General features: G+C 44.7%; 1 protein-coding gene across 1 annotated transcript in view; it reads left to right on the top strand.

Annotated features, from left to right (window-relative positions):
* Window positions 1-21,791, top strand: part of LOC118506315 (roundabout homolog 2-like) — a 43,720-nt gene extending 21,929 nt beyond the window's left edge. Inside the window, exons 3-14 of the mRNA XM_036043264.1 lie at window positions 5,240-5,533; window positions 5,627-5,745; window positions 5,907-6,090; window positions 7,373-7,642; window positions 8,419-8,696; window positions 8,770-9,001; window positions 18,431-18,513; window positions 18,861-19,280; window positions 19,415-20,470; window positions 20,538-20,700; window positions 20,774-21,320; window positions 21,421-21,791. Of these exons, the coding sequence (XP_035899157.1) occupies window positions 5,240-5,533; window positions 5,627-5,745; window positions 5,907-6,090; window positions 7,373-7,642; window positions 8,419-8,696; window positions 8,770-9,001; window positions 18,431-18,513; window positions 18,861-19,280; window positions 19,415-20,470; window positions 20,538-20,700; window positions 20,774-20,949 (3,275 nt within the window). The 3' untranslated portion in view covers window positions 20,950-21,320; window positions 21,421-21,791. The remainder of the gene's footprint in view (window positions 1-5,239; window positions 5,534-5,626; window positions 5,746-5,906; window positions 6,091-7,372; window positions 7,643-8,418; window positions 8,697-8,769; window positions 9,002-18,430; window positions 18,514-18,860; window positions 19,281-19,414; window positions 20,471-20,537; window positions 20,701-20,773; window positions 21,321-21,420) is intronic.
* Window positions 21,792-22,199: the final 408 nt, after the last annotated feature.

Here is a 22,199-nt window from a genome sequence, read left to right on the forward strand (position 1 = left end):
CTCTTGAACAACTACCAGCTACCACCACCACTACGGTCTGGTGGCTGCAATTTAACTGCACTCTGGTGCTATCATCCTCGCCGGACAGTTTCTGCCGTACCCGTCTGCTGGCCCGGCCCGGAGGCCACGGAGCGGATTGCAAGCAAATTTGTATCAAATGCCACTGCAAACAAAGACGTTGCATTGTTGTGCCGGTTGTCTGCCAATGTCTGTTGACACATGGCGCATTCTTTCTGGTTCTCGTAGGGGGAGGGCTCGCTTTGAGGGCGAAAATCTCAGCGTAAACATCTTCCGTGACGACGTCGCTACGACCCAGGGCAAGCACACTGAAGAACGTGAAGTTCACGTGCACGGTCTAACTTTTGACGCATCGTGTGTTTAAATATCTTCATCTCACTTCTGATCATTAACCACGTGGGATTACGAACCAAAAGGGAAATGCTTCGGGAAATGGGGGTTTATGCGAGAACATGTGCAATGGACTTTCCTTCAAAACAAGATTGTTTATTCATGTGCCACACAGCTTTATTCTGATTTATCTTCCCGCGTAGCTAGGAACCGTTTTGTTTGGAAAAAATAAATAAATAATTTAAAATGAGCAAAACCCAGTCCCCAAAAATTGTGGCTAAATTAGTGACTAATCTCCGTTAGACGCTCATGAATCTACGCCGGCTTCTTGATACGCATGTTGTGCCTGCCAGACAAAAGTGGAAGCTTCCGTACGGGAAGCAGCTTTGATTAGCATAGATAGTGATCAGGGAACCCGGCAAAGAACAGCCTCAACGCCAGCCAATGGGGCCGGGTCGTCCGCCGTCAGTAGTGGAACTGTATCGCCCCGGTAATCATGGTAGCAATCGAGCGTACTATTACGGCCGGGTTTGGTCGTCCGTCGTCTCGAATGGCTGGTGCCATATTTTAACCGTAAACTGTCGTGGGTAGAATGCTAAAAAAAAGAGTATAATATTATCTCTTCATTTACGCGCTTCATGGTAGACGGAATTCGGTGGAAAAATGGGTCCAACAAGCCCAGTGGAGGAGATGGTTATCGGGTGTTTCTGAGTAAAAATCTTGCCTTACCATTATCGACATATGGATACATTTTGTGCGAAAACTAGCTTCTCGGGGCTGTGGTTTTGACTTAATTTAACTTTAAATATTGTGATAAGTACTTCTGGTCTGTTTTAAATAAAATATTTTGTAGATTTAACCTACCGTAGCCTTGCAAATATTCAGAAGTCACTTCATTGAATTCTGTTGAGTTGAGTCAATCGAGTCCGTTGCTCTAGCTGGCGAGTTTAGACTAGTTTTGACCCATAAGTTTGGATGTTTTATTCTCAAGACCGTAGAGCCTTATTGCCAAGAGTATTGAGATCTTGTCTCATTTGAATTATATCTACTCACAAGATACTTTAAATTATATTTTTGAAGCGTGTAACATTCATGCCGACTTAAGAATATATACCTGAGGCAATAGCAATCATAAGACCTGACATATGAAAACTGCATGCAATCATACATGCTTTCTCTCTCTCTCTCTCTCTCTCTCTCTCTCTCTCAATCTCTCTCTCTCTTCTTGGTCAAAAGATCTCTTTGGCCATGCCTACCATTTTTGGTTCAATATACTGATTGATACCACATAGTTGGATAAGCAGTCAGTCCTCACTACGAGGGGACAAAGGTCCTGATGGTATGTCCCCCGAGACCAGGCCGCTCTTAGATGCTTTAGATTTGAGGGAATTAGACTTCAACATCTTTGACATGATTATCCAGTATTCAACACTGGATATATTAAACCAGATTGGGATATTGGGTGTATCTATCAGGAATTGATCAATAGGCGTTTGCGACAAAATCGGCCATGAGATCTTGAAGTACGGCGATCTCCAAAATATCTAGTGGCCTGTCTGCTCTACTTCAGATACCTTTCTTAAGCGACACCCCAGTAGTTATCGCTTGAATTTACTTTAATTTAGTTTCAAAGCTATATTTCAAATCTACCATTGAAACAAATGAAGTGCTTCAAGTCAAGAGAATGACACAATTTCCCTGGAGCCTGGATCCATCTGTTCTATTGCCCCTAGTCAATCATAAAGGTACCTTTAGTTTATTTAAAATATTATTCCATCAACCGTCATCAGTCACAAGAACGTTAGTTACAATTTCTGTCCAGACACCCAACTTCCTGCTCGTTCACACCTTCGTTGCTGCACTGAATGATTCACTGGCGACCGGAGATAAACAAAACCCGTTCCAACTTCCGGACCAGCAATAGAAACTAGACAAACGCCACACCCCATCGCGCACATGACGTCGTCGGCGGAGTTTTTGATTTCTTACGCTAGATAGCCCGTTTTTACAACGCTTCTTAGAACAAAAGCTCCAGGAATGGAGCGATGGAGTAAATGGGCCGCTGTCATCGTAAGAAGCTGACTTATTCCTCTCAGCTCAGCTTTATGACGCTTTATCCGTGTCTGACCACCACCGCAGGCATGGTTAAAGTGGTGACTACGCAACTGTCAATCATAAATTAACTTTTTGCTCAAGCTGGGACAGTTGTGGGCGATAAGTGTGAGGCGAAATGTAGCGGCAATTTGCATGTCTCGTTCTCTTCTGTGCGCTTACCGACGCAGCCTTCATCCTGATGCATGTGATTGAAATATGATGCGTGTTTCATCATTACTGCACTTGAGAGCAATTATGAGTCACGCGGGTGGAAGCGTAGTACCGAAATGCCCCAAGAGTTTGTAATGATAATGGATGCATTTTTCATGTCTAAAGAGTTGCCGTAAAACCGGGCAACAAATGATGCTAAGCCGTTATTTCTTGATGACTTTTTCTTTCTGTTCGAACTCCTTTTCAAACGGGCGCACTGATTCGATTCCACGGTAATTGGGTGCTTCTGGAGGTGTTTTTCAGCTCATGCATTTGCATGCCCACCCTTCGGAAACCCAGCAGACCCATTCGATCCATTTTTCATCGTTTCCAGCATCGTGTCGGAGGCGGTGACTGGGGATATCGCTTACTGCACAGGGCGGCCTGTTGATAGAAATAATCTCCAGCCGTTGCAATTGCTGCACCGACCTTCGGGCCGACTACCATTTTTGGCATATCCGAGGTGAGATGGCGTTTGCGTGTTCGCACGAGCCGTCGCGTGTTCGCTTTCATTGCATTTGTTGCGTCCTATGCAAAATGACAGACGCCAAGTTGACGGGGCGCCGCTGCCAATATTGCAATCGCAAAAACCCCGTTCCGTGGGTGGACAGGATTGTTAATGTTTTTTTCCCCTTTTTTCCAAGTGCCCCAAGAGCACACCAACCGCAACGGGTTCTGGATGTCTGGTGGAGCCTTAGCGGAGATCCTCATCATAACGATTTGTGGCCTCGTATCGATCGAGATCGGTTGGATTGGAGGCTTTGCAAGGTGACAATGAAGTTGAATTTGTTAACCGCGCTTCGCTAAAACCATACGCTAAAAGGGCATCAATCCAGATTCGGTTCGTATTTCAGTTACTTTGTTGTGAACTAGTCGCGCCTCGCGAACTGGTCCAAAGTAGCGATGAGGTAATAGGTGTTGAGCATGAGTGATTGATTGATCCCACAGCAACGAGCTATCCGATCTTGGCTTTTTACCACTACGGTGTATGGCTAATCATTTAGCGACACCGTTTTTGCATTGAGTAGGCTAGTTTGTCATCTTTTTTACCATCTTTGAACAACTACTACATCAGTGCATTAATACCCTTAAATCGACAAAAATTTCTTCCAAGAAAACTCGCAAAGATCGCAGACGATCTGCTGCACCCCCTCCAAAAAGAAACCAAGCCCATATGTGTCTGGGATGTGTCTTTTTACGAGTATAAAAGACTTCCCATTTTTTTCTTGTCTCGCTCGCTTCGGAAGCAACCTTATCGTCATCGGCTGAACGGCAAGGCGTGGGCAACATGAAAAATTACTTTCGTACGATGTTTTTGTATCACGCCACAGTTTGTTCACACGCCGTGCAGCATCTCTAACGCCCAGTTGTGCGTTTTTCTTCCCGTCTCTATCGATAATCTCTTTCATCCGCTGGCTGGCTGGTGGGTAGGATGTAGCTTTGGTGACTAATTTGTTCCTGTTTCGTAATGCCTGAAGTGATCTCTTCTGCGCTGTGAGTTCTTATGGTTCAATATGGTTCTTGGGATGGGAATTTAGGGACGGTTTGTTGGTTGTTTTTGGGAGTTCAAATCCATATGAGGATGATCGTTTGTGCTTGTTCTTCATTTAAGGAAGGAAGCAATAAAATAAGGATTAAGTGACTGGGGAAGCGACATTAAAAGGAACTTTAAGCCATACCCTACGGTATACGGCACAAAATAGTTAACATGCCAATTATGGCTAACAATAACAGTTGTTAATAATTAATAGAATTATAATCACTATAAACTAATTTGACAGATTGAAAAGTTTCGATACTGTAGGACTGTAGGTCATTGTGAAAAAGTTTTTAAGACTAATTTTGTTGAAAGATATACCATTGAGTCATTAAATATTCTTGAAACTGCAAACTTCAATTGCAAGATCTTGACTGTTCTACCAGGATCGCTCCAAATTAGTGTCCTATTAGCTCTATTGGGTATTAACAACATACACCAGGGGTGGGCCGGTGGTTTAGGAGACAGCAGCGCTGGTCTTCAGCTGGCAGGACAGCGGCTCAAATCCCATCCAAACCGACACTTCTAGTCTAGTCTAGTACGTCAGATATGGCAGGCATGACATAAGAAGTCGTTAGGTCAAGAAAGAAGAAGAAGAAGATGAACATAGTTATTCTGATTCAAATTTTATATTACTTATAAAAACGGTGATGTATTTGATACTTCGAAAATTATTACCTAAGATGTAGATACCTAGGTAGAAGGACCAAATCCCTATATTATTTCCTTTATCTACCCTCAAAGAGTTATGGACAATTATTGAAAACTACGTCCTTCAGATATGAGATACTATACAACCTTGAGAGGTCTCGGCCTACCATTTCCGGCTTTCTGTGACTTGATGTTACCCCTAGCAAAAGACTCAACCTTCAGAGATTATATTACTTATAAAAGTGATCTCCTAAGATGGATTTGTTCCTTTGAAAAATTTTATAATACCTAGGACGTAGGACCACATGCCTATATTCCCCCGAATTTTATTCTGAATTTTATGCAATATCATCAAACAAAAAGATTAATGTATTTTTCGCCTATATCTTTCACTTTCAGCACAATATCGCTCGCCGCGAATAATAGAAAACCCAAGCGACACAATCGTCCCCAAGAGTGATCCCGTCACGCTCAACTGCAAGGCGGAAGGTAAACCACAGCCCGTCATCCAGTGGTACAAGGACGGCGAGGAGGTAAAGCTGGACGCCAACCATGTCCTGCTGCCGGCCGGCTCCCTATTCTTCCTGCGCACCGTCCACAGCAAAAAGGAGCAGGACGATGGTGTGTACTGGTGTGTGGCCAGCAATCCGGCCGGTAAGGTGTACAGCCGCAACGCAACACTGCAGGTGGCAAGTAAGTAATCCGGCGAACACTTTAATGTGTTCACCTCGGGACTCACTTAGTACATGGTTATACACACTCAACGGTATCGATTTTCTTACACAGCACTGCGAGACGATTTCCGCGTCGAGCCAAAAAATACACGCGTTGCGGCGGGTGAGACGGCCCTGCTGGAATGCAGTCCACCCCGTGGCAATCCGGAACCGAACGTTAGCTGGAAAAAGGTATGGCGCTATTCCGTTTCTCCTTTTTTTTCGAGCTAAAGTAGCCACTCTCCTCCGGACCATTATCATCAGCGAAATCACAATTTATCATGGTCGCTCGGAACCTTTTTTCGGGGTTGTTTCTGTATATCTTTCTCTCTCTCTCTTGCTCTGCCATGCAGAACGACGGCTTTCTGGAGCTGGACGATTATCGACCATCGAAGGAGCTGGCCCGGATACGGATCGTTGACAGTGGAAACCTTCTGATCAGCGATGTTCGGCCGACGGACGAGGGGCGTTACCAGTGCATCGCCCAGAACATGGTTGGCTCGAGGGAAAGTGGACTCGCCAAATTAACCGTCCAGGGTAAGCGAACGAGCAATCTTGTGGGCTTTTTACTTTCTTGGTGGACGGTGAGGTGTTGTTGGTGTGATGATTTACGGAGGCAACACTACTCAAAAGTGCGGTCGCTTTCGGCTATTGAAATGAAGATCAATATGCGTTGGTTTTTTGTTTCTGCTTTCGGGAACCCCTTTTTTCCTACACAAGTTTTCCTTACGCACAGTGGGTGAGATGCTAGCCAAATGAGTCCAAAATTTGTTTCTACTTGTTAAGACACAAAACGATTCAACTGCAGCTTCAATTTCATAGATATATATTCTAGAAACGGAGTGTAGTGGCGCTGGTCTTCACACGGCAGGGCCGGGGTTCAAATCCCATCCAGACCGCCTCCCTGTACGTAGGGCTGACTGCTTTACTACGGGTAAAATTAAGTTACAGACAGCCGGAAATGGCAGACCGAGACCTCTCGATGTTGTAGTGCCAAGGAAGAAGAAGAAGAAGGAGAATGTTGCTAGTTTGACTTAGTTTTATTTAAAGAAAATTAATGGTGTTCGTAGAGTAAAGTCGATGATGAACCAATTCAAAATTATGTATAGATTCGGAGCATTAATAATTTTGAGCCTATACCGCTTTGCCTAGTTTACTGTACATGCTATACAATTTTAAATGCATTATAATTTAATTTAATTAATTCGAAAATTCAGAGACGAATGTTTGAAGCAACTTTAGTTTAATCCTACACCATCATTCATTAAAAGTAGCCGTAATATATTTAAATATTTACCCACACGTTCATCCTGAAAAGCCCACTGTGCGATGGTCCATCCACGTGTGATTAATGTGTGTAGCTAAAAAGAAATCATTAAAGCGCTTCTTGCACCCAACAAACCGGTTCATCATCGTTAGTCGATTGAGAAGTGGATTATCGGGCCTGAGCTTGCATTGCTTCTAACCATTTGCATAACAAATTAAATTATTCTTTCAAATCACACACACAATGCTGCTGCAGTGGTGTTGTTTCACACACGCCATGCATTTAGAAAGCTTGTTTTAGCCATCTTCACCTAAGCTGGGAGGTGATAAATATCGCATAGCAATGAGAGGAAAAGAAAAATGATCTAACTTTCTTAGCAACAACAAACCAACCCTTTCCAATGGTCGCGGCGTTGTAATGCTGATTGGATCTAATTTTAGCCGGCCACCACTTTGGGACATAATTTATGTCATTTTTAATCAGCCCTGTCGCCTTCAGATCTGCCGATATATGATTTACTACATTTTCCCCCCATTCCTTTTTTTTCCACAGTGAAACCGTACTTTGTGGCCGAACCGGATGATGCGACCGTGCTCGAGGGCCATCGCGTACAGTTCCAGTGTGCGGTCGGTGGCGATCCGGCACCGCAGATACTGTGGACGAAACAGAACGGTGACATTCCGGTCGGGCGGGCAGAAATCTCGGAGGAGGACCGCAGTCTTATTATTCGCAATGTGACCGCGGATGACCACGGGCAGTACATCTGTGAGGCGCGGAACTCGGTCGGTGTGATCAGTGCCCGGGCGAGTCTAGTCGTTAACAGTGAGTATCGTCGTCGAGTAACTGCTGATGATGGCGTGTGATGTTTAATTAATGCAATGCGAATGACATTTTCGAGGTGTCTGACTAATCGCCATCTTGGTCAGATAAAGCCGCTGGTATTCGGCAAACGATTTTACCAAATCACAACCATCGGATTGTATCATAACACATCATTTAGGCTTAAAGCCGCCCATCGCAGCCACAAAGCAGAGCGATGGATTTTATGACCGTTCGAATTGGAAATCAGATTTTAACAACTCCCCTGTCTGCCGGCGCAGAATGGTTCACGGAGGCGTCATTTTATTTGGGGCCCAGCTTTGGGCAACGCCACTTCACAGCAGTTTATTTGGTCTGTTCGGTTGCTTCTGTTTATGTCTTCCCGGGGCTTGCTTAACGCGTTCGCGATTGTGAAGCGTTTTATTGCGACGGTTTTTTTGGCAACCGTGCCGTCGACTTCTGGTTGTCGATCCGTGGGTGTCTGAGTCTCTGTGTGTCACTAGGTTTGCTGGCAAACAGTCGTAAAACTGTTGGAAACACACACACACACACATCTGCCTCGCACTTGATGTCTGATGGAAGGACCTTATGTATGTTCCTCTTTTTATGAGCATTCGAAAAGGTTTCCCTAACCCGTCAATTCCTATTCATTTGAATTTCTGGTTGTTTGGAGTGTGCTGAACGCCATTAAATGCCATGTGCAAACTTTGCCAAAAACGCCAAACTCCATGCTAATCCCTTTTCTGCCTTATTTTACTTTTCTTACTTCAACTCCACAGCACCACCAGTGTTCATTGTGCGACCGCAAGATCAAAAAGTCACCGTGAACGGTGTGGTGACGTTCAAATGTTCCGCCGGTGGAAGTCCACTGCCGTCCGTGTTTTGGACGCGCGAAGGCTCCCAAACACTGATGTTCCCCAACAACAGCTACGGCAATATGCACGTGTCTGGGCAGGGTTCGCTCCAGATTCGTGGGGTGCAGCGTGAGGACGACGGGTACTTCGTCTGTTCGGCACTCAGCGTGGCGGGATCCGTAACGAGTCGGGTGTATCTGCAGGTTAGTTTTGCACTCCGGCCGCAGTTAATATTTGGCAGTTTGGTTCTAAAACGATTTTTGTGTGCTTTCTTAGGTGACTTCTCCGATTGACAGTATTCCACCGCCACTGCTGCTACAGGTACCGTCGAACCAAAGTCTCCCGAGCGGTACGAAGGCTACGCTGCCCTGCCGTAGCTCGTCGTTCGGCGGTTCGTTGTACGATCCACCATCGTCAGCGCCCCGGTGGCAACGGGACGGCACCAATCTTCTCACCGGGGCCGGAAAACGCTTCAAAATTCTTTCCGGCGGATCACTAAGGATTGACGGTAAGTGGAGTGAGCTTTTGATGAACCATTTAAATAGGATTATATGTACAGTGGTGGTCATATAATTACAAGTCTCCTATATAAATTATTACGTTTTTTAACATGTTACAAAATATTCTGACTGTGGTGGAATATTGAAACCATTTTTCGATTTTAATATCACTTCTTGATAGCCAGAAGAATTTGGTTTAGCCATTAAGTACCAACAATTTAATATGGAGATGCATGTTGACTTCAGCTTGGCAATCTGAATATTTATCAATATGTATTTAATATTTATGTATTATCAAAATCACAAATTTGGAACATTTTTGGAAGAAAAAATGGGCCAAACAATTTATTAGATTCTACATAAAGCTAGATTGTTACCTAAAATCATGTAAAGTACAAGTGTTTGAAATACTGTTCTTCTTTCTTGGCATTACAGCCAATAAAGGCCTCGGCCTGCCATTTATGGCTTTCTGTGACTTAGTTTTACCAGTAGCTGGAAAGTCAGCCCTGCGTACGGGGTGGAGAGTCTGGATGAGATTTGAACCCCAGTCCTGCCGTTTGAAGACTGTTTCCGTTACCATCTCGGCCACAAAAGTCAGTCTTTTCAATATATACTTTGGATAGCTATTATTTCTTTCAAAAAACCTTATGTTTATAGTCCTGGAGCATCGAAGACATGAACTAAACTTGCCATAGAAGCTCGAAAAAAAAAAACTGAAATAAATAATTCTTCGAGCATTAGTCAATACTGTGATTGATCAGTATCTTATGCTCATAAATGAGCTTACTTTAATGACCACCACTGTACGGGATGCAAATAAAGTATCGTTCCAAGTCGGGTCGGGTCGACCTTTCCGTAATTCAATACGTATCTATTTGCAACGCGAGAACTACCAACCGGTGTGCCCCATCTGTGCGCTCACTAATCACTGGGTAATGCTTTTACCATAGCGATGAAAAGAAATGTAACAACGACGATAAGAGCGTGATTGAATTTAGCATTGTGCTCGACTTAAACCCCATGGAAACACGGCCGGATATAATATCCTCCTATGGAGTGTGTGTGTGTTGCTACCGAGTCCCTCTTAATAGTCCCCCTCTAATACCCAATTGAAAACTCAACTGCAACGCATTCTATTGAACGATTTAATTGATGCATTAACAATCGCAGAGCCGTGAGCAGCAGCCGAAGCAGCAATATGCGCTTTTCCATTTCGCCAGTCCTTTGTGTGTGTGTGTGCGCGCGCACTATCGGTAATGAGATGAGGGTACGTTGGGTTCAAGAATGCGCTCGCAATCGGCTCCATCTACTACGGCTGCTTCCTTAATAAGCCTGACGTTTGACGTGGTTATTGCAATCACAAGCGAAAAGCCCTTGTGAAAAGTGCAATCTGGTGTTTTGGAAAACCCGTCGGGGGGAGAAGGAGAAACCAGACCTTCTTCGCGTCAGTGCGATCACTTGCGGCTCATCGATTATTTAAAGAGTTTGTGCAGCTGTGCGGCGTGTCAGCGACGGATGCGTACGGATGGTTGAACCAGCATAATACCCGCGAGTGCAGGCAAGGAATCGCCTTCTCGGACGTTTAATTATTGACGAGTGTAGGGTCGTTGTTTTGCTTGGTCGTTCAAATGAGCTAGAATAATAGAAATCTTGAGGTTCGTTCGCGTGAGCGGCGGTCTTGAGCGGTGAAGTGAGGATATCCGGTTTCATTACTCAACCATGTAAAGATCCACTTCTTCCCCACCCCGTGTCAAAGTGTCCTGAACCGATAAGTCGGCAAAGCGTCCATCTGTGTATGTAGCCTTGTGGAAAAGATATACTTTTCACGTCTCGTTTTCATCCCTTGGCGGGTACATGATTGATTGAATCTTTACACAGTTTAGTTCTTAAGCTGTGTGTTTGGCGTGTTTTTTGCTAATGTTCTCGACTCAGCAAAACCCTGAACGCTGTTCTGGATAAGCTTAAGGCGTAAAGCAATCCTGGAGTAAGCGCATGCGAATTTAATGCCCGGCTTGCTGTCGTATCCATGCCGCTTATGCATCATCAATCACCATCCAAGTGAAGTTGGACGAGTGCTCGCTGAGTAAGTTTTTATTTTTGCATGAAACGATTTCCTCTGCAAAGAGTCGGCCACATCCCATTTAAAGGCTGCCCGTTGAAAGGCAGTACTCAGCATGCTTATCAGCAGATTGCAGGCTCTATGGGAGGTGATTCGTATCTTCGTGCCCATCTTTCAGTGCGACGAGCATTAAGCGTCATCTCTCTTCACCTGGTACAAATAGTGCCGTACTTAGACCACAATAAACCACACCGGACGTCCCTCCATGGTTTATGGCAGATGTTAGGCCCGCGGTGCCATATTCTTCAGCCTTGGTACGCTTTGTAATCAGCAATGTGTTTTGTGCAACACCAGAGCACGGGTCAACATCTTAGGCACAGTCGCTTGCGTTTGCGCATCATAGAGAGTCATCTTGCACGTGTTCCTCTTCTTGTACACCATAAAACTTCAACCGAAGGTGATGTTAGCGCCTCGTTTTTGACAGTCCAGCTGTGTTGTGGACGCTAACGGTACTGTCACGGTGCACCTTTTTTCTCTCCACAAGTGTCGTGATGCATCTTGAACATCTTCGTCGAGGCAAAACGATTGAGGCAGTCTCGTAACAAAGACAACCGGACGGAGACGCATTCCATGAGAAAGCAGGTTGAGTGAGGAGTGTGTGTGTGTGATCCTTTGAACTCTCAGCAGGGTAAGTGAATGCTTCACGTCGATGGTACGCCCGAACGGGTCAGAATAAATAACCTGTTGCCCAGAGTAGGAGAAAAAAGGGCTTTTCAATTAAATGTCATTATGTAAATGATCTTTTTCTCGTTGCTTGTTTGGTGGTGTGTGGTATACCGCCGAGAACCGGCATAAGGCTAACGCGAAAGCGAAGAAAGTGTTGCACGGTGGGATAAAGGGTGGACATTTGGAGTGTTCATAAGATATAAAAAAAGGTTAAAAGTAAAGTAATTAGCTAAGCAAAAACAATCCAATTAGCGTACTAGACCTTTTTCATAAACAATTAAAAAATTCGTTGAATACCACGATTCAAAAAATAATAATATTGTTTTAATATTAATTTTAATATATAGTTAGTTATGTTCCTCTAAGAGATACTGCTGAATCATTACTTCATAATTTCTTATAAAATAACTAACCAATTATGCTTTTCAAATTGCTGAATCCTGTATCAAAACCATAAAAACCGTATGGATTTTACTTGGCAATAAAGTAGTTAAGAAAGAATTCTTAAAATATTTGCTAACTTATTAATATTTTTAGCCAAAATCGTTAGAAATCGTAACAAAAATCAGAATTGAACAAGATGATCCCCGATATCCAGGCCGGCATTTATTTGTCAAACTCGTTTAGCACGAGTCAGTATTTTCTCAGTAGTAGAAGAGAGAATTAAAATAATTTCGGAATTCTTGATATCTAACATCGATTTTTTAATTCAAAATTAAATAAACGTTTTTGGATCATTTGTTCTACGCTCTCCCACCGTGCGTTTGCCCGCAGAGACAGAAGACAGACAAATCACTGCAGTGCTTCATCTTATGCTTGGTATTGAAGAGTGCTGTTAAAGGAGATTCACCACATTTTTCCAGCCCTTGCCATGGGTTTGGGGTGTGAAACGTGTACAATGCGATACAATAGAGCGAGAAAATACTCTGGAATGTGTATGTGTGTGTGGCAGAGAGCACACACAAAAAAAGTAAAGCAAATCAGGATCCGATAGAGCGATAAGCTAATGATGCTCGAAAGTTGATTGAGCTTTTGTACTGTCAATGATTCAATTAGTGGTTCTTCTTGTTCCCTCCGCAGCCTAGTGTTGCGAGATGGATAGTTCATGATTAGCCACAAGCATAAAACTTGTTCCCGTTATATAAGGACAAGTTACGTTGCAGATTATTTCGAACAAAATTTTAATTTGAAACACTGGTAAAATAATTTTTAATTCCATTTTTTCCATTGAAATGCTTAACATACCTTAACAACCCCAGAAAATCTGAAGCGAAAAACTGCTCTTTGAAAATGGAGAAGCGTTCATTTTTTTTCGAGAGTCTGCTTCTGTGCACGTTGATCGACCCGAAGGAGGAATGCACAGCAGCTTCATATGTGATGTTTATTTTGCTGTTTGTGTTTTATCGCCCGTCCACCGCAACCGCAAGTCCTTGAGCCGCTGGATGGGCTTTTCAGGCTCGCGTGTCTCGATTGACGGGAATGGCTGCGTCCCAGAGTGATTCGCCGTGCCTAAAAAGGGTACTTCAGTCGGGTGCTGTGCTCATCACGGGTTCTCGGTATCAGGAGCAGGAGCATGTACCGAAGCAAACAGCAAATGAAAAGGTTCATCAAAAAAGTTTTCCAATTTGATCCTTGAACCTCTCATATATGTGTTGCTGGTGGTGCCTGTTTGCTGGTGTAACAAGCCCGGGTGTCTCAACAACCGGGTCTCGTGCGTTTGTTTGTTTTACTTGCCTGCTTGCTTCCTTCTTTTTTTTTACATTTCGACCTCCGCCGAGTGGATATGGTACTTTGGCAAATTGATAAACTTTTATTGACTGGATGATTTATGAAGAAAGTTATGCCTTAATACAGGCATGAGGTTTTTAAAAGCATCATTATTTGTACTTTAAGTTGTTTGCTAAAATTATGAACAATTTTCGTAACACTTAGCGCGTTTTAAAGCCTCGAGCAAACTTTTTCCTCACCCTGTGCTTCAATCTTTAAATTTTAAAATCTTTTAAAATTGTTCTAAGCATCTCAAGACAAAATCTCAATTCACTTTCCTTCTTCGAGCACCCAAATCGTGCTTGCATAGAAAAAGCCGTAAATTTTACGTATAAATTTCCGGTCTCGGAAAACTTTTCTCCCGTATTCTCGACACGTTCCGACGACGCCGCCGGCAGATCGGCAAACGAACCAATCGACCAATGGTGCGTGTTTGTTTGCGAGCCCGACCGTGCTTACCTGCCCCGAAAAAAAAACGAAGAAAATCCAAACTATCATTGAGCGAATTTCCTGCCGAGCTTTGTTACGCCATGTTGGTGGGTTGCTCAAGAAGTACTTCAACCCCCGGTCCACGCGGAGAACACGTTAAGAAGCGTCGGTTTAAAAGCATCGATCGCTCGCACTTTCGGGGTTGGATTGAATAACTTTTATTAGAATGAAGGCCGTCAATGACTTCCGATGGTGTTCCTGTTGTTGAAAATGCAAATGCTTTCGATGATAAGACGCCGTGGTAGACGTGCGTGAAATCGCACACGTTCTTGGCGTTTCTTAAAGAATATCATTTCCCCCTTTTTTTTGCTCCTCCCCCGAATGGTGTTGTGGATGGGGCTCGCCTTAACTCGTTGTTCGTGGTACGCTACAGGTAGTGGGAAATGGGAAATGGCACTTTTCTTTGCCATTTATGGTTCCTTTTCAAAGGTTGGTTGGTTGAAAAGAATCTTAACAGCCGGAGCACATTTATGGTTGTATAAAGGGGTATTTCTTTGCAGAGCAATACGTGGTGAAAGGTTTTAGCTTTGTTGAGAATTGTTCAGAAGTTTCTACTTTTGTTTCACATTGAATATTTTACTTGCTTGACAATTTTAAGTATAGTTATGTATTTTTTGCTCAAAACTCATTTATTTAAACTTATTTTAAGTACGCTGGGTTTATGCGATATTGTCATTTAATAAAAATTTAATAAAAAATATGTCAATCTCAAATAAGTGACTCGTTTTTGAGCAGGATCTATTTAATTTTAATGAAAAAATTTTTTTTTGGTTGACGGAGAAGACTTGAATATCAATTAAAGGCATAAATGTAAAATCAATGCCCTTTGAGACTATTGTTTGATTTTTCTTGTTTTTGTACCTGAGTTCGGGGCGGCCCGGTGGTGGAGCCGGACCGTTCCCCCGTAGTGAGGGCTGACTACCCAACTACGTGGTATCTTTAAGTTTATTAAACCAGAAATTGCAGGCATGACCTAAGAGGTTGTTAGAAGTACCTAAGAAGTACCTGTGTTCTTGTAATTCACCAAATCCGATAGCGCTCCTCGCCTCTAGGAGGCCCATAGAATTCATGAAAGTCGAAGACGCTTATCACCAAAAAAACACTATATCTTGCCTGTAGTAAGCAGTCAAAAAATTATTCCTTGTTCAGTTGCTTTAGAGCAGTTATGGTCAACACAGTCGAGAAACTGCAGTTGAAGAGTTGTTGGGACTGTGGGTTTTATTTCTGAATTAAAAAAAGAAAATTAAGACATGTTCCGACTATAGCTACAGCTATAGCTTCTTCGGGATTTTCACATCACTATTACTAAAGTAAAATGATGAAAAACATAATACGGGATAGTCTTCGGTCATACAACACTATTTTAGGAATCTTATAGGTCAGCAGTAACATTAGAGCAATCTTCAGGCTTCATATTGTCTTTATCATTGAAGAACCAGGAACCAGAGGTCAGAAAGTTCGTCTGAACGATTGAGAGTATCCTGCATGAGACGCATGTTGTTATAAAAAAATTTGCCGTACCAAAATTTAGATGAAGTTGTTCTTGGGAGAATAATAATGAGCTAACTTGAGCTGAAAATGAGCTACGTACGGTGTTTGTGAAAAATATGTTTGTTTCTGGACGTGTTATCTCTGTTTTAATCGGGCAAATCTTCAATAGTTTTGGAGGACCTTATCCAATACTTCTAAGGAGCTGCAAGGCCACTCAGGGCCTACAAGACCTCAGAAGTTTAAATATTTTTGTCAAATGGTTCTTTGGAGTACGCTCCAAGCAACATTTATGCCAAACTTTAACAGCACCAGTTGTTATTATGTGTCAGAACTATGACACCATTGTTTGGGCTGACCAACACCAGTGTTACCAACCATCTTACAATGGAACTTTAAACAGTACATTTAACAACCAAAGCTGCTCCTTCTTAAAGGTGTTTAAAGTTTCATATAGGGCGTACATAAACCGAAAAACCCGACTGCTTTGAATGAACCTGCTCTAATGCGTGTATGCTCCGTAAGTAAAAAGTGTAAAGTACAACGCTTTCTCTCGTTGGGTTTCGTTGGGAAAAGTTTTCTTTGTTCGATACCTTCAGCACTTCCAGGCCGCTTTTAAAAACCCGTCCCCCCACGCCCACCCAACCCATCCTAGCTAGTATTTGTTCTAGAGTACTAAAATCCTGACTAAAGTACACACCGGCCCGCAAACATTTCCCCCCGGGGAAGAGGACGAGTGCAAATGGCGAGCGGCAGTGGCAAGGATAGGATGGTTGGTGAGTGTAGTTTTTGTTTGTCACACCACACATACACACTACCTTCACCACCGTGGCTTTCGAATGGATAAAGAGTGTATCTTTACGACCGGTAAAGCATATCCTTGAGCGTGGCAAAAACTTTCTGAAGCCAGCAAAAATGTTGGTGTGTGTGTGTGTGTGAGTGTTTATAGCCATACGACAGCAAGAGCCTGGGCAAGTAGTGAGCCCAGGAACGAAGAACGCCACAGAACCGACCAAAACATAGAACATAGAACCTTATACGGAACGAGGTGCAAAGCGACCATCACTGGTACCTTTCATTAGTGAAAGAATGTTCGAAAACGTAACACTCTCCACGCCAAGCCATACCATGCGAAGGTTTTTGTCCTCCCAGAATGTGTTTTTGTACTGAAGGAAGGTTTTGTGTTTACATCAGGTACAATCATTTCCATTTTGTTGCTCCATACATTCGACTAACATGGTTATGCAGTGTTTGATGCATGCTGGTGAAGTTGGTGAAAGACCAGCAAACTAGATTTGACATCAACAACAGAGGAACTTTACCGACCAGCGGTCCCCAAAACATGGGACGAAACAGCTAGCAAACAAAACCCGTACATCCTTCTTCGGTACTGCCTCGAAAAAAAAGGAACCGAAATTAACTCCTTCGAAACCGTTTATCTACTTAAGCTCGGGGGCACCGACAGTAAGCAGATACTTTAATGACAAGTAATAATGTCACCGAGATGAACCCTCCATTAGGCAAGTTATCACATCGAGTCCCGTCCCGAATTAAATCCGAGCATCATCCTTCGTCTAAGAGCCTCATTAAGCTTCCAATTTCAAAACACACAGCTTCGAAAGGGTTTTTCTGAGCGGAGGAACGTATTACCGCATCTCCTCTATCCCAGCATTCTTGTGCCAGTCGCGTCGTTGCCCACGGTACTTGGGCCCGATTCATGCCCATCTTCAGCACTGCCGGGTAACGGAAGAAGTGGACAATTAGTGGTACCACTATACCCGAAAGTATGGGCCTCAATAACCCCTCGCTTCGTTTGGCACGAATCTCCACCGGTACGCTCGTTCCGATGTGCCATATCTAATTATTGACCTCTTTACCGGATTGCTCCTCGAAAACCAAAAAAAGAAAAAGAAACAAGATGCTAGGACCGTTTGAGGCCGAACATATTATTAATGGGCTTTCGAGAAGGAAAAATTGATCTCGATTGCGACAGACACACACACACAGTAGGATGATTAAGGCAGATATAGACCCCCAAAAACATTGACCAAGAAGTTTAACAACCGTGCGCGTGGTTATACTGAAAAAGGAGCGCGTACTTAAAATGGCAACACTTCACACAGAGCCGTGAACGAACGGCTTAATTCGCATCTACCATTAAGCGTGCTCAAGTGGTGTGTGTGTGTGTGTGCCTAACATCCCAGTCGGCCGGAGCCTTCAAATACTTGACATCTTGATGGCGGTTTTTGGTGCTACCGTTTGGTAGCCTACCCAAATCGATACCATCATCGGAGAAGATGATGGTGGTCTGGCTAGCGCGATCTGCTTTGCATCGTACTTATGCAGCACTGTGCGGTTTTAAGACATCCGCTGTGACAGCACTGGTAGCACGGCTAGAGTGGTACTTACCGTTACAGTTAAAGGCTTGAGTGAAGGGTGCGAAATGGGGCAAGAATTGGGTCCTTGAAAAGACCCCAAAAATGGTAGCACATAAATTGACGCTGAAGTTGCATTGAAGTACATTGCTGGAGCCAAATGAAAACAGAGGGTAGAAAACGTTTACTATAACAATACTACTAGTTTATACATTGACTAACGTCTGAGCTCATTTCTTATTTTTAAAGGAAAATTGGCCCTTACCTGAGCTTCTTTATGACACCAAAGTGGCCAAGGTGACTTGGTGCCGAATTTATTGATCTAGCTGGAGCTATGGAGCTTGCTAGCATAGAGAATGCAATCCACAAGATCTTCAAAGATTAGCCAAGGGCTATTCTCGCTCTTAAATAACTACAAAGGTCCAATTTTGATTAAAAAAATTATCTAGAAAATGTTTTTTGAGTTAGATTTATACTTTTAAGCTTAAGTAAAGATAATCACTTAAATTGTCTATTATTGTTTATATTTTCAGACCTTCAAACCGAGGACAGCGGTTGGTACCGCTGCTCCGTGAAGCTGGACGATCATGAGTATTCCTGGTCAGCGTATCTGAGTGTAAGTGTTTCTCGTAACTACTCCCTTTCAATTAAATTTGACAGCTGGTTGGTTACAAATTTATTACTCTCCTGCTCGTAATTGGCAAACCGTCCAAGACTCGTTTGCATACCTTCAGGCGTACGAGCTCTTTATGCAACCAATCGGTGAAACTCCGCGTGCAGTTAAAACACTTTTACAGCCGTTTGCTCTAAATTTGCAAAGGGCTTACAATAAAATAAAGCGTGTGAAGGAGGTGTCACGCTTACCTGTAACGATCGTAAACATTCCTTTCCCTCTATTCATTACATACTCATGCCCTAACCCAACCCACCCGGGTCTCTCGTTGCCCACCTTTCGTTCCGCAGGTCGATAGCAATCTCCCGCCGCAATCGCAGCAGATATTCAATCCCGAACTGTTGCCGTCCGCTCCGGGCCAACCGAAGGCAGCGAACATAACCAACACAAACGTCACGCTCATATGGGCCCGTGGGCAGGACAAGCTGCGAACGAACGCGATCGCCAGCTACACGATCGAGTATCACAGCACGGACGATCGGGAGATGGATACGGGCTGGAGGGTGGCGATGCGGCAGATCGCGGGCAATACGGCCACGGTGACGGGTCTGTCACCGGAAACCGGATACATCTTCTCGGTGCGTGCCGAAAATGGTATGGGCTTCTCGGCCCCGTCGCCCCTCTCGACACTGATCCGCACGCTCTCGTCGGACGATCGTGTCACCATACCGGAGGAGATGGAGACGGCACGGATGGTGCTGAGCGGCAAGGTAGGTGTTGCATTCGGCCCATCCCTCGGGATGCGATGGTCTAGATGAGATAATGCTGATTGTCACATATTCCCCTCTATGTTCTTGGTCGGTTGGTTGCATTGTTGGGTGCGGGTTTTGTGCGATGTTTGCAGATCCTGGAGCTGATCGATATCATAGCGCTCACGTCAACATCTGTACGGCTCGAGTGGCAGCTGCAGATCGGTGGTTCGGAAGAGTACATCGAAGGGTTCTACGTGCGCTATCGCGATCTGGACAGTGATGTGCAGCGGTACAGCATGCTACCGATCCCGAACAGCGAAACGGAGAGCCACATCATAACGAACCTCAACAAGTACACCCGGTACGAGTTCTTCCTGACGCCGTACTTTAAGAATCTCGAGGGCCAACCGAGCAATGCGCGCATAGTGCGCACGCTGGAGGACATGCCGACGGGACCACCGACGAACATACAGGCCGGTATGCTAAACCTGACCGCGGGCTGGGTACGGTGGAGTCCACCGTTGCGCGACCATCAGCACGGTGCGGTGGTGGGGTACAAAATCCAGGTAAAGTCGGGCAACAACGCCTCGAAGCTGTTGGCCCAGATGACGCTTAACTCGACGACCACCTCGGTCATGCTGAACAACCTGACCACCGGCTCGAGCTACACGATTCGCGTGGCCATGTTTAACCGGCTCGGCATGGGCCCGTTCTCCAAACCGCTGTACCTGGTGATGGATCCCTCGTTCGTGATCGTACCGCAGGGCGTACACAACAACCACAACCATCTGTTCGGCGACTATGACGAACGGCGCCATCCGCAGCATCAGCCGCACGCGAACAGTTTCCTGCACGAAACGTGGTTTATGATGCTGGTGGTATTTTCGCTGCTGGTCGTACTGATCGTAACGATCGCGGGCGGTGTGGTGCTGTTCCGCCGACGCCAGAGCCTGGGCAAACCGGTTGTCACCGTGCCGACGCTCGGCGCACACCGGGGCGACATAGCGAACCTGAGCATGTCGCGCAAAGATGGCGGCATTTGGATCGATCGTGGCTGGCGGACGTGTGATACGGATAAAGATTCCGGACTCAGCTCGATCAAGCTGCTGGAGGGTAGCCAAACGCACCACACGTATCCATTACCGGACGGGGGCACAGACTACGCCGAGGTTGATCCTCGCGGACTGACGTCATTCTACAATCGAAAGGTAAGTGTGGACGTTTGGATTTAATCGACGCGAGCGATTGGTTTAACGGTGGGCTTTCGTTTTGCAGTCACCCGAAAGTCCTACCCCGTACGCCACAACCATGATCATCAATGGCATTCCGCGGAGCGATAATGGTGATCTAGGGTACCAAGGTCACGATACTTTCTCGTCCACGTCGTCCAGCTTCCGATCGTTCTACGGCTATCCGCGACCGATCAATCCAAACAATGGTAAGCTTTTAGGCGTCACTACACGCCAACTGTGTGGTATGTTAATCTTCTTTACCTTACAAATTCTTTACAGTTCCTCCCAACTGGGTCGACTATCTGCCGCCACCGCCGGAGCATCCACCACCGATCCCGCAACCGCTGGACATCAATCACCATCTCAATCACGTCTATCCGTCCGAGCTGGTCGGCACGATGAACAGTTCGCAAACGTCCAGCTACTGCTCCCGCCGGACGAGCGGGTACAAGTGAGGGCTGGAACCGCGCTTTGGTTGGTAGGCGGTCAACATACCACCAGCACCATCAAAAATACACACACAGAGCAAGAACGAACTAACAGACGAAACTCACGAAATCACCAACGCCACACATTCACACACACACGCCTCGGGCGTTCCTACCGTCGTTATCATTGGCGGTAGCAGTGTCCTTGCGGTAGTGTGCTCACGCCAAATCTTGGTGGCCCTTCTTACAGTGGTCGCAGTGTAACATTGGTACACCCGGAAGCGGTTCAAACGATGAGCTAGAGACGGTTTGTAGCAGGTTTGTGTTCGACGAACGGTACTCGCTTTCAGGTGTGTCAAAGCTGCGTCCCAGCGGCCAACGATAAAAGATCCTCAACGGTAAGTTTGCGCGATAGCTTTGGGGTTGAAAAATGAAGTACATTTCAATTAAATCCCACATTGTCTCTATTTTTGTCTGTCCCGATTTTATTTTCTGAAGGATTATCGTGCAAAGTAGAACTTGTCCGGATTATGGACTGGCCGTCTGTTGGTCAGAAGCGGATCGACCACAGCAGTAAAGCTGTGGAAAAGAAAAGGGAGTGTGTTTCCAAACTGACGAAGTAGCTGTCAGATACACATCAAAAGCTATGTAGAGCTTTGGGCATGCTGTGCTGCCTCATCATCCGCTGTGTGCAGCCCTGCAATGCTATGGCTGGTCAGAATCGGCCAAAAGTTTAACGTTTATCACAACCCGGCGTAAGTTTTTCGCCCTTAGTAGGAACTCCGGGCGGAAACGTCATCGTAGATTCAGAGATGGTAGTGATGAATACAAGCTATATTTTTTCTATGAAAAAACAGTACACAGAATGAGGTGATGCGCAGCCGAAGTTCTTTCGCAAGTTTACGTCCGAAATCGCGCGAGATAAAACTTCAGCCGCAGGTATGTATTAAAATGTATCTTCCATCATTTGCTCTGATTGTAATATTAACACCAGCTTTCACAATTGAACACTTCAACGGTTAATTACAAATTAAACAGCGAAGAGATCAATCGTGATTATCTACCCCCGAAGTGGTGTGCGCTCGACCCGATTAAGCCTGCTTTAAAGCTCAATTTAGCACATTACAATCGATTGGATTTTTCACAGCTTTAATCGCTCGCAACCCTATTTGTCATTTACCCTGTTCAAACAACAACATGTGAGCGCGTGCGATAAATATGGCTATTTAATGGCTTACCAACCGGCTCTAAACAACCGCAAAATTGTTTGAAACATG

The sequence above is a fragment of the Anopheles stephensi genome, chromosome 2 (genome assembly GCF_013141755.1).
Source record: "Anopheles stephensi strain Indian chromosome 2, UCI_ANSTEP_V1.0, whole genome shotgun sequence".
Classification (NCBI taxonomy): domain Eukaryota; kingdom Metazoa; phylum Arthropoda; class Insecta; order Diptera; family Culicidae; genus Anopheles; species Anopheles stephensi.